The 12,280-nt window shown below is 39.4% G+C and overlaps 1 protein-coding gene across 4 annotated transcripts in view; it reads left to right on the plus strand.

The window, feature by feature from the left end:
- Positions 1-12,280, plus strand: part of LOC129242326 (phosphatidylinositol 4-phosphate 3-kinase C2 domain-containing subunit beta) — a 63,931-nt gene that overhangs the window by 28,368 nt on the left and 23,283 nt on the right. For all 4 annotated transcript variants that reach the window (XM_054878906.1, XM_054878904.1, XM_054878905.1 and 1 more), the window contains 11 exons: positions 3,946-4,089; positions 4,192-4,800; positions 4,869-4,957; positions 6,884-7,127; positions 7,268-7,657; positions 7,725-8,935; positions 9,142-9,387; positions 9,454-9,739; positions 9,884-10,034; positions 10,104-10,496; positions 10,569-10,769. In XM_054878906.1, the coding sequence (XP_054734881.1) occupies positions 3,946-4,089; positions 4,192-4,800; positions 4,869-4,957; positions 6,884-7,127; positions 7,268-7,657; positions 7,725-8,935; positions 9,142-9,387; positions 9,454-9,739; positions 9,884-10,034; positions 10,104-10,496; positions 10,569-10,769 (3,964 nt within the window). The remainder of the gene's footprint in view (positions 1-3,945; positions 4,090-4,191; positions 4,801-4,868; positions 4,958-6,883; positions 7,128-7,267; positions 7,658-7,724; positions 8,936-9,141; positions 9,388-9,453; positions 9,740-9,883; positions 10,035-10,103; positions 10,497-10,568; positions 10,770-12,280) is intronic.

The raw sequence follows: 12,280 nt of genomic DNA on the forward strand, positions 1-12,280 counted from the left end.
TGAACCGAAACTAATTGTTGAACCGATTTTGTAAGAAACTAAAGAATAGATGACGCCATTTGGCTAAAAAAAAAACTTTTCTAACAGATTGAAGTATCAGCATAGAACTGCCGTGGTCAATTCCATCGGCTGTGGTACTTTGGGCTGCTTTTTTTACTTTTCTGTATTATATTTGATTTATTAATAGGACTATGGTTAAGTTCGTGCGGTTTTTTTTTGGGTAGGACATCCCATTTGAGCGTGTCTAAGTATGTTTTGACCACTTGTGCAACATGTGGCCGAGCATTGTCATGTTGCAAAATAACTTTGTCGTGTCTATCGGCGTATTGCGGCCGTTTTTCTCGCAGTGCTCGGCTCAAACGCATCAATTGTCGTCGGTAGACATCCCCCGTAATCGTTTCATTCGGTTTCAGTAGCTCATAATACACAACACCCAGCTGGTCCCACCAGATACACAGCATAACCTTCAGGCCATGAACATTCTGCGCCGACGTCGATGTTGAAGCATGGCCAGGGTATCCATACGTTGCCCGACGTTTTGGATTGTCGTAATGGACCCACTTTTCATCGCCAGTCACAATTCGATGCAAAAAACCCTTTCTTTTGTGCCGTTGAAGCAGTTGTTCGCATGCCATAAAACGGCGTTCAACGTCTCTTGGCTTCAATTCATACGGCACCCAATGGCCTACCTTTCGGATCATTCCCATGGCTTTTAAACGTTTGGAAATGGTTGATTGATCAACTCCCAAAGTTTTTGCAACCTCTTCTTGCGTTTGAGCCGGATCTTGATCGAGCAATTCCTCCAATTCGGTATCCATGAACTTTGGCGGCGCACCCTCGCGTTCTTCGTCTTCCAAGCCAAAATCACCACTTTTAAAGCGTGCAAACCACTTCTGGCACGTTCGCTCAGCTAGAGCATGCTCACCATAAACTTCCACCAAGATACGATGACTTTCGGCTGCTTTTTTCTTCATATTAAAAAATTCCCCGCAAAAACACATTATTTGGCACGAAATTCGACATTTTCAAGTGTGGTAAAAATATTGTTGTTTACGCTTCAAATAAAAAACTTATACTGACGTTTGTGCCTTACGACAGTAGCTCTCCAATGAATGTTTGGAAATGTGGATCGATGGAATAATAATCAAGTTACGCCATCTGTTGTAAAACCGCAAGGAACTTATTCATACTCCTATTAGAATTTTTTTTATATTTTTAATTTATTTCAGATTTTTTTATACTCGTATCTTTAATTTTTTTTCTCTGTAGTGTTTGATTTATTTTCAATTTTTTTATCATTTTATCATTATTTTGTAATTCTTTTTTAGTCTTTTTAATTATATTAGTTTTATTAATTTTATTTATTTTTATTTCTTCATTTTCTTTGTTTCGCTCTTAATTTGGATTACGTAGAAAATTATTTTATTTTGTTATTTATTTCTATAATTTCAATTCGGCTTTAATTTATATTTTCATCTTTTCATAAATTTTAGTTTGTTTTTTATATCTTAATTTGTAATATATTGTTTTATTTTAAATTTGTGTTTGTGTTTGTTTTGTTATTTTTAATTTTAATTTATATGTTTGTTGGTTTTAAATTTATATATATTGTTTTTAATTTATATATTTTTTATTTTAAATTTCTATATTTTTATTTTATTTTAAGTTTATATATTTTTTATTTTAAATTTATATTTGTTTTTTTTTTTTTATTTTAAATTTATTTATTCGTCTATCTTAAATTTATATTTGGTTTCTTATTTTAAATTTATATATTTTTTTATTTAAAATTAAAATTTTTGTTTTCATTTTCAATTTATTTTTGTTTTCTTATTTTAATGAAATTTTTATGAAATTTAAAAAACAAAATATAAATTTATAAAGTATTAAAGTATTAGTAAAAATGTAATTGGAAAGAAGTGTATGTAATTTAAATAAAAAAAAATTTTATATAAATTCAAAATAAAAGTAAAAAATAAAACAATTTAATATAAAAAAAAACCCAAATATAAATTTGAAATAAAAAAAACATAGTCTTTATTATTATATTTATCTATTTTTAATCGTCATTTTTTGTTTATTTTCCGTTATGGTTTTTATTTATTTTTCAGTACTTTTATTCTTTTGCATTTTTTTATTTTATTTTTTATATATTTTTATCTATTTTTAATCATTATTTTTTTTTAGTTTTCATTGTTGGTTTTATTTTTTTCATTTTTTTTTTTCAACATTATTATTATTTTTATTATTTTCATTTTTATATTACTTTTATTTTTTCTTTCATTATTATTTTTATTCATTCTAAATGACTACTTTCTTTGGTTTTTTGAATTAAAAATTTCAAGTTTTACTTATATTTTAAGCTTTAATTACCTTCTATTTAATTTTTAATACATCATAAATATATTTTGTATCAGCGCCAATGACAGTGAAAAAAATGCAAAAACTAGCGTTTTTACTACTAATTAGAGTACTTATTGACCAACCCTCGTGTGTTCGTTTGTGTATTTTAAGATTTCGTTTTGTCGTTGCCAAAGAAAATTTCGTCCGAAAAATTTCAAAAACTAGCGTTTTCATTACTAACGCGAGGTACTTATTGATCAACCCTCGTATATCGTTTTGTGTATTTTAAGATTTTGTTTTGTCGGTGCCAAAGAAAATTTCGTCCGATAAATTTCAAAAATTAGCGTCTTCATTACTAACGCGAGTACGTATGTAGCAACCCTCGTATGTCGTGTTGTTTATTTTAAAATTTAGTTTTGTCGGTGCCAAAAAAAATTTCGTAAAAAAATTCAAAAATCAGCGTTTTCATTACTAACACCTGTAGTTATTGAGTAACCCTCGTATGCACGACGTACTTGTTTATTTAATTTTTTCTTTATTTAATACATTTATTATTATTTTTATATAATTTTAATATTCTTTGCTCCCTTTTCTTTAATTGTTTTATTCATTTTCAGACTTGTCTATAATTATTGTAATCTATAGTTCCTGTTGATTTTTTTGCTTTTTTATTTTAAATTAAACTCTGTTTTTTTTATTTTTTTCTTTCATCTCCTTGTCATTTATTTTATTATTAATTTTATTCATATTTTGTTTTTTTGCTTAATTCGATTTTTTATTATTCCTTGATTCTTCTATGAACTTTTTGCTTCTTTTTTCTTACTTTTTATACAGGTTTTTAAATTCTTTAATATTTCATGTATGTATTTTTTTATTGTTCTTGCCTCAGTAATTTGAATTGCGTACTTCTCTTCCAAAAATCGTCGTCTTTAGCGGCACTTCTATTGCTTCTATTTTTTTGCAACTCAATCGAAATCGTCATTTCGTGAAAATTCCTTCGAAGTCACACATTTGGTTTTAGAATCGCTCGCAGTCGCCAAATGACGATCGAGTTATTGCGCACAGCTGAAATGTGAAAATGTTCTGTTGTTGTGTAGTTGTAATTTTAGGTGAATGTAAAAATGGGTCAGCGGCAGCGTTGTAAACAGTTTCACACGTTTTGTTTATCGGCGCGGCATATTCGCTCGTTTTGGTTGCATTTCCTACACTCTATTATTAAAATATGTATTTTCAAATATATATTTGTTATTGTTTTCGAGCGGCTTTGGCCGGTCGTTGACGTGATTGCCATCATTGTCGTCGTCGTCGTCGTCGCCGTCGCCGTCTGTGTGGTTGTCGCTGCTGTCTCCCGGCCAAGCGCAAAAGCTATTTTATATTTGATTTTTTTTATAACGCTCAGCTGGTTTTTCGTCATTACAAAAACAATACTAGTTGTAGAATATGATTGGTAAACCGTTGGTGGCTTTTTATTATAATTAATTTACGCCAATGTGATTCGCCGCAGTTTTGATTTTTTTCTTTGTTGCGAAAGTGAAAATTTCCTCTAAAACAAGTTAGTGTCGAATTTGTGCGAAAATAAAACGATGCATTCACTGCTTACAGGTTGCGATGATGGCTCGGATTGCACCTCTTACTATGCGGAATATGACCCATTCGATTATCTCTACAGTGGTGGTGGCACGCAGTACTCAGATCCAGTTTACGAGGCTGTGAATAAATTGGAAAAAAGTGCCGTGAGTCCAAATGGTAAGTAAAAAAACTATTATAGTATAATACTAATAGAAATATTTTTTATATTAATTTAAATAATATAAAAAAATACATTTCGCACCTTATTTTCCTCCACAGTCTCCTCTATTGGTTGGCGCACGGACTATCTCAGCCGCGATGAAGCACTCGCCACAGATCCAATCGCCATTGGCAACTCAACGCACTATCAGCTCGATGATCAATTGCCCAGCGGTTCACGTTCGCCCCCACCGCCGCTGCCACCACGCAATAGTGGCTCACGCTCGCCACCTTTTCTGTCCGGCCTCTATCCTACACTTAAGCAGGATAATAATTTCGAAAGTAGCAGTCAAGTTGGTGCCGGCGCTGGTGCTGGTGGCTTCTATTCCACTCCTAGCTCAGCCGTGCGTCCGAGTGCAACGCTGGATCGTCGAAAAACCTTTGGCACGCGGCTGTATGAAGTGGTTACCGAGCAACGCACCGTCGATCCGGAGTTGTTGGAATTCTTTTTTATGGTTAAAGAATTGCGTATGCGTTATTTGTATAATGACGCACAAACCAATCCGGGACATGTCATTGCTTCGGAATTCAATTATCATTATCCGCTAGAGACGAGTATTAAGATTTTGGTGCATCCCACATTGAAGGCATTGATGCCGCATACGGAGATGGCGCGCACGCAGGGGCAAGTGAAGGGTTACGGCGTGCCGGTGGTGTTTACATGTGATAGTGAGTGCTCAGTATTCGTTTTTTGTTGTATATCTATGCTAAAAAATTTCTTCAAAACTTTCTTTCAGTTAATACGGCTGTGGAATTGGTCATTGATCAAGCATTTTGTTCGCTAGAGGGCCAAATAAAGGGCACGCCCAATGATTATGTTGTGAAGGTAAGGGGATGATTCAAATACTGGTAAAAAATATGTATATATTATGACAATTGGACGGTGGCTGTGTCTGATCGGTTTACACGTGATTTTGATTTGGTTGGTAACGAATTCGAAGCAAGCTTTTTCGTACCTCGGCAGGCAATCACAAACTTCCGATTACATTTCTGCTACGAAAATAAATCTTACAAACATTTGCCGGTAAAATGGGTGTACCTTACAATGACTTCTGCAGGAGCTGAGGATGTGAAGCAGAAATTGAGTCGGTACAAATCCTCCTCTGTGAATGTTCTGCACTTTAAAGAAGCCGTGCCAAATATCTTGGCGATTATTTCTTTGAAGACCTGGGAAATTTGCAAAATGTCTCACCTGAGAGACTAGTTACCGTCTGAAAAAGATCCAAGTGATTTAAGCAACTTAGTTATGGGATGGAAATCAAAGACAGGCATAACAAAGTGCCTTAGGGCCACCGAGTGTTTGCCTTAGACAAGCAACTTGACTAACCTAACCTAACATCCGCCGTTCGAGGGCAGCATAAAACTATGGGGCCGTCCATTTCAATGATGGGAAAATGGACTGCCAACGGGAACTGTTTGGGGCGACTAAATACTGCTGCGTTGACGACATTTGCATTCTCCTACAATATGTGGTGTGCGTCCCGATGTGACGACCTAGAGTTTCATGCCACCTCCGAAGGGCAGATGGTTTTTATGAGGAGATTTTTCATTGCAGAGGTTTCCCAATGCCTGTCGAAGGGCGACCGCTATTAGAAAAACATTTTCTATCATTTTGGTGTTTTGTGCTCACATCAGATTTTGAATCCGGGCACTACCGATTGGTAGTCACGCCCCAACCCAGCTTTAAAAAGTAGCAAGAGTACATATGGGTTAAATGCTTTGGGCTTCGGTCTCAGGAAGCTAAATATCTGTATCTGTCGAGCGGCTGCATCTTCCACTTACCCAGCGACCAAAGGATAATATCACTAAAGTCATCAAATTCGAAAAGAAGTTCAGAATTGAACTAGACGATAAGTTAAATTGGAGTTGATCTGCATTTGAAAAGAAACTCCAGGAGTGTACCCTGCACAGATACACAGATGGCTCCAAGACTCCAGAAAGTATAGCCGTTGGAATATATGACACCAGAACCAAGCGTTTTGTGCCGTTGGCTAGTTTTCTATGCATCTGCCAAGTGTGCAGAGATAAATTTAGATGGAAAATTTCGGAATGATCGCATTGCCAGCCAGCCTGTGAGACTAAGTTCTCACTGGTCCTTGAGTGTATCGAGAAACTGAATCTACTAGGAATGCACAATCGCATCCAGCTATTTTAGGCCCCCGGACACAGAAGTATAACTGGGAACGAAGTGGCGGCCGCATTGTCGAAAAGGGCTGCGGCCTCGCCAGTAATATGAGCCGAGTACGTCCTTGCTATGGGACAACACACCATCTAGGAGAAGCTTAGAAGTGGAGAGCTAGGGCTATATGGCTACGCCAGGCAAAATCCTTATTGGGAGGGTACAACCAAAAGAGTTTTAAAATACTCATAACCTTTCCCAAGAATAAACTGAAACTGCTCACGGGCAGTCCCACAAGCCACTGCAGACTGCGTAGTCATCTGCACTTGATCGGGATAAGGTCCACTGATTCCTGTCGTTTCTGCCACCAATTTCAGGAGACTCCAATCCACCTTCTCCTTAAATGTAGCGCTATAGCGCTGTGAAGATTGAGATATCTTGACCAACTGCTGCCAGAAAAGAGGCACATACGCTCAATCCAACCCAGCTCTATACTGAGTTTAATAAAGGAACTGGATGTGGATGAGGTGCTGTGATGAGAAGAGGGCACAAAAGACCGAACCTCGTAGAAAATATATCTATCTATATATAAAAATAGTATGTATGCATTAATATTTTTCTCGTTCTTTCTAGCCCATCGGTGTCTCTGAATGGCTATCACCCACCTCCAAACTCAGCCAGCTTGAATGTGTGCATAACAGTCTCAAGTTGGAGCAAGATGTGCAATTGGGCTTATGCGTTAAGTCCGAGGAGAGTATGCAAGTGATTGCACGTACACAATCTGACGATATGCGTGACGCCGAGTTGCGTGCCGAAGATGTACTACCAAACGAAATGGCTACCACCATTAACTATGATAATATGATGATATTAATAGGTATGTATGAGGATAGGGATTGGCGGGAAAAGCAGAAGTTTGATAAATGTTCAGGAGGAAATTAAAATTTACTGATAAGCATTTCGCATCTCACTACCCATTTTAACTAAACTAACCTAACATTTTTTACTCCTCCACAGAAACGCTCGAAACAGAGATTGATAAGTTAGAATCTGCCGATCCGAATTCACGCTCCATACTTTCATGCTCGGGCGTTGTACAGGCGGCTAAAGCCATTTGCGCGCTCCTCGGGTCGATAGATACGCTTGAAATCTCTGCTTGCATTACCGATCTCAAGCGCATATGCGAAGAAAGTCAAGTGAAGTATGCCGCACACACCACGGAAAGTAATCCGGAGATAGTCAGCGAACGCGGTGACTATGCAGAAGTACGAATGGTGCCACGATCCAAGCTAGATCAGATAAAATTGAAATGCAGTCAGCTGCGTGATGCCGTGCAGGAGTTGATCGAACTATATTCAAATGTATTCCGTGTGGGATTCTCTGTGAAATCAGTGGATTATTCGACAAGTAAGTAGGCACCAAATTAACTGCACAAAGATGACTTTATTTTTGCATTTTTATGTTCGTTTTACAGCGCCAATACCGGTTTCGTGTGTACTCAAACCGATTGTTGTTAGCATTAATTGCCTGCATCGGCCACCGCCCACTTGGCGTTACGACGATTACTCGCTGGGCGTGCAAATCAATTATGGCACACGCTTTGTATCCGATCCAATAGTTACCAAATGTTCGAACGATATGAGTGGTGGATTGTTTCCACGCCTAAATTTCTCCTCATGGCTTACATTCGAAAAAAATCCCATTTGTACGCTGCCACGCGAATCGCGTCTGATATTTGTGCTCTATGGCACGCAAACGGCGGAGAATGAGCAGAATACAGATGCCAATGGTGAACGTCGGCATGTGGCCACCGAATTGGGCTGGTGCGCCATACAGTTGTTCGATCAAAAGCGCGAAATGATTTGCGGCTCATATTTGCTCTCAATGTGGCCGCCAACGACAGACAAGTTCTTGGGACCCGCACCTGCACGTGGCTGTCATCCGCAACCGGATATCTGTCCGGTATTAAGTATAGAAGTGCCACCTTATGGTGGACGCATACTGTTCCCCGAACCGTTGGAACAGCCGCCACCAGCACCGCGTTACGATTTCAATTCGTTGGATACAAATTTGCAGCAAGAGCTGCTCGATACCGCTGAGCAGGGTTATTCGGGTGCAAAGGATAAGCGTGAAGTATTTTGGGAAAAGCGTCTGTATTTGCAGAGTTTCCCATATGCATTGCCGAAAGTGCTACACGCGGCGCACAGCTGGGACTATGCTAGTCTGATGGATCTGCACTCGCTGCTGCATTCATGGGCGCCGCTTTCACCGTTGCAAGCACTGGAATTGCTGCTGCCACGTTATCCAGATGCTAAGGTGCGCGAGAAGGCGGCCGAGTGGATTTCGCAGCTACCCAATGATCAGCTGGTCGATTATCTGCCACAATTGCTGCAAGCGCTCAAACACGACACCTATGAAGCATCGGCAATGGCACGCTTCCTACTTTGCAAGTGTTTGGAATCGCCGCGCATTGCGCATCACATGTATTGGCTGCTGGTGCACAGTTTACCTGGCGATGACCCGCAAAATTCGATTGATGCCTCGTCAGTAGCAAATGAAATTGATGAGTCGCTGATAACACAAGCGCGCTACTATAGGCGCAACAAGATGATGTTACGTGCGCTGTTGGCGATCTGTGGTGAACGGCTGCTGGCGCGTTTTCTCAGTCAGAATATGATGTGCAAGGTAAGAGGTGGAGAGAGTTAGAGAGAAAGAGAGAGTGAATGATAGAACGCGAACGAAAAAGAAATAGATAGTGTGAGAGAGAGAGAGGGAGAGAGCGGGAATGTAGTAGAAAGAGAAAGTAGAGTAGAGATATAGCGCTAGAGGGCGGACGAAGTAGAGTTCTTTAAAAATTTAAATACAATCTAAAAACAAATTTTTGTTCACAGAGTCTTGCTCGGCTAGCGGAGTCCGTGAAGGAGGCTAAGGAATCGCTGCGCCAGAAAACTCTCTGCTTCGGCATGGACACAGTACATCAGCAGTTGGGTGATAAACCCACATCATTGCCTTTGGGCCCCGAATTGGAAGTGACCGGAGTAAATGTGCGCAGTTGTAGTTATTTCAATTCAAATACGCTGCCACTAAAAATCTCCTACATCGGTTCAGATGGCGAGGTGTTGCCGGCGATATTTAAGGTACGTATCGAGTGAAAAGCAAAAACAAAACAAAAAGTGAATACTCACAAATCTTCTCGCTTGCAGTCGGGTGACGATTTGCAACAGGATATGCTCACCATTCAACTCATACGCGTTATGAACAAAATGTGGCTGGCAGAAGGTCTGGATCTGAAAATGGTTACCTTTAATTGTGTACCTACGGGCTTTAAGAAGGGCATGATTGAATTGGTGTCCGATGCGGAGACGTTGCGTAAAATACAAGTCGAATATGGCTTGACGGGATCCTTTAAGGATCGTCCGATTGCTGAATGGTTGGCCAAACAGAATCCTAGTCAGTTGGAGTATCAGCGCGCGGTGAAGAATTTTACAGGTGAGCTTTGAAGGAGAAATGAAATTAGGAAAGTTATGTGTGCTAGGCTATTTTAATAGATCACAAAAAAAAAAGAAGCTCGTTTTTAACAAAGACAACAACTTTTTTTCTACCATTTTCTCAATTCTTATTCTCCAATTACAGTTTCCTGCGCCGGCTACAGCGTTGCGACTTATATACTCGGCATCTGTGATCGTCACAATGACAATATTATGCTGAAGACTTCGGGTCATCTATTTCATATCGATTTTGGCAAATTTCTTGGCGATGCGCAAATGTTTGGCAATTTCAAAAGGTATCACTACTCTTTTTTCTTTTTAATTACTTTCCTATACTTAACTCTCCATCACTCTTCCGCACACAGAGATCGCACACCCTTCGTGCTCACCTCCGATATGGCATATGTGATTAATGGCGGCGATAAACCCTCCACAGATTTCCATTATTTCGTCGACTTGTGTTGTCGCGCTTTCAATATTATACGCAAACACGGTGATCTCATTTTACATATGCTTGCACTCATGGCCACTGCCGGCATACCGGGCGTGACAGCGGATGCAGTGACTTATGTGCGTGGCGCTCTGCTGCCAGAGCAATCGAATCCAGAGGCTGCTGCTTCATTTGCCAAGATGATACAATTCTCGCTGAAGAGTTGGTTCACACAATTCAATTTCTTCTTGCACAATTTGGCACAAATGCGTTTTAGCAATGATGAGGGCAGTGGTGAGCTGTTGTCCTTTGTGCCGCGCAAATATACGTAAGTAAATGCGTTTTGGATGATTGTTTCAAGGTGTTTACGGAAACTTTTTTTGGTTTGCTTGCTTTACAGCATGCAGCAGGATGGCCGCTTGAAAAGTGTAATGGTAGTGCGTTGCCAGAAGCATTATGATATGGAAAAGTATTATACATACATTTTACAAGTGACGCGTCATGGGCAGACCGATCCAACGCATTTATTCCGCTCATATAAGGAATTTACGGAATTCCATCAAAAATTGTGTTTGCATTTTCCGTTGGCGAAATTGCATAGGTAAGTAGTCGTTTAAGGTATGTAAATGATTTATTGTTTAAAACGAAAGTTCCCTTCACGGTGAATTTATGAAATATCCAATTTGGATTCATGTCTGTGCTGATAGTAGGACCGAGAAATACCATTTTGTTATCATAAAAGTGTAGGTCAAATGGTTGAAATACCATTGTGGCATTCCCCAAGTAGCACTAAATCTATAAAAATATACTCTATGATCAGAAAGTACCGGGAATATTTAAATAAAACTAAACAGAGTTAAATTTCTGGCAAATTTATTTTACCTCCTTCAAAATATGACCCGTCTGAAGCAACACACATCTGCCAACGTTTAACCCAGTCCTCCATGCAGCCCTGGTAGGCCGACGAGGAAATGGCCTTCAGCTCCTCCGTCGCAATTTCTTTGATCTGCCCTATCGACTGAAATCTCCTTCCACGAAGTGGTAACTTCAACTTGGTAAACAAAAAGAAGTCGCACGGGGCCATATCAGGTGAATACGGTGCTTGCACGATGGTATTTACTTGGTGTTTGGTAAAAAAATCCAATGGCGCGTTATCAAAATGGACAAATCCAAGAATTGTTTGCCCACATTTCTGACCGTTTGCGACGTACAGCATCTCTCAAATGCTTTAAAACGGATAAATAATATTCCTTACTGACTGTCTGGCCCGATGGAAGGTACTCATGGTGCACTACGCCTCGGCAATCGAAGAAAACAGTCAACATCACCTTCCCGGTACTTTTTGATCATAAGGTATCTAAAAAATTACTGCTGACAGAATACTCTACTATGCAGGCTGCGACTAGGATTGCTGAAGTGAGAACGCTAGCCCGATATCAATCTACATAGGTTGTTTCGGTAAAGTAGAAACAACTGACGTGGTTGCTTTGCCTTTTTTCGCGGCAGATATGCTTCCAAAGATTTGCCATTGACTTCATTAAAAAAAATGTGATTAACTGTTCAAACAATAGGCTATGTCGTTGTTGTTGTTGTAACAGCATAAACATTTCCCATACTTGCTCGACATACCCCCGACGTAGAACGCGAATGGCCACCTAGACTATGTTAGGTTGAGGTGGCGTGGGAGCCACTGGTTCAGCTGGTGAGCCAGCTGCGTTGCCACTGAAGTGCGAGCTCGTGCTTTTTACCTTCCCTACTTCTCTTCACTGCAACCCATCAGATAGAATCCTTTAATTATGCCGATAAACAAGCTGCTGGAGCAAGGATCAAGATGTATTAGCGACTTAGACCGTTTTTCATTGAGTTTATTTTATTTGTTTGCCTGCTTGTACTGATCCGAGATGTTTTATTCGAGCTTTCTATAGAAAACTATTCCAATGTCTTTGACCTTTGTAGACAACTTCAGTTCCACCGCGTTTCTAAATTGTTGAGTCTTGTTGTTGTTGTGGCTATAGTAGCTTACTACACCCTGTCAGTGCGATGTAGTTACCGGTCGTTTGCGTCTAACTCATCTAACGGCAGACCAAGAAAACATGCTGTTTCGACTGGGTT

The sequence above is a fragment of the Anastrepha obliqua genome, chromosome 3 (assembly GCF_027943255.1).
Source record: "Anastrepha obliqua isolate idAnaObli1 chromosome 3, idAnaObli1_1.0, whole genome shotgun sequence".
Lineage (NCBI taxonomy): Eukaryota > Metazoa > Arthropoda > Insecta > Diptera > Tephritidae > Anastrepha > Anastrepha obliqua.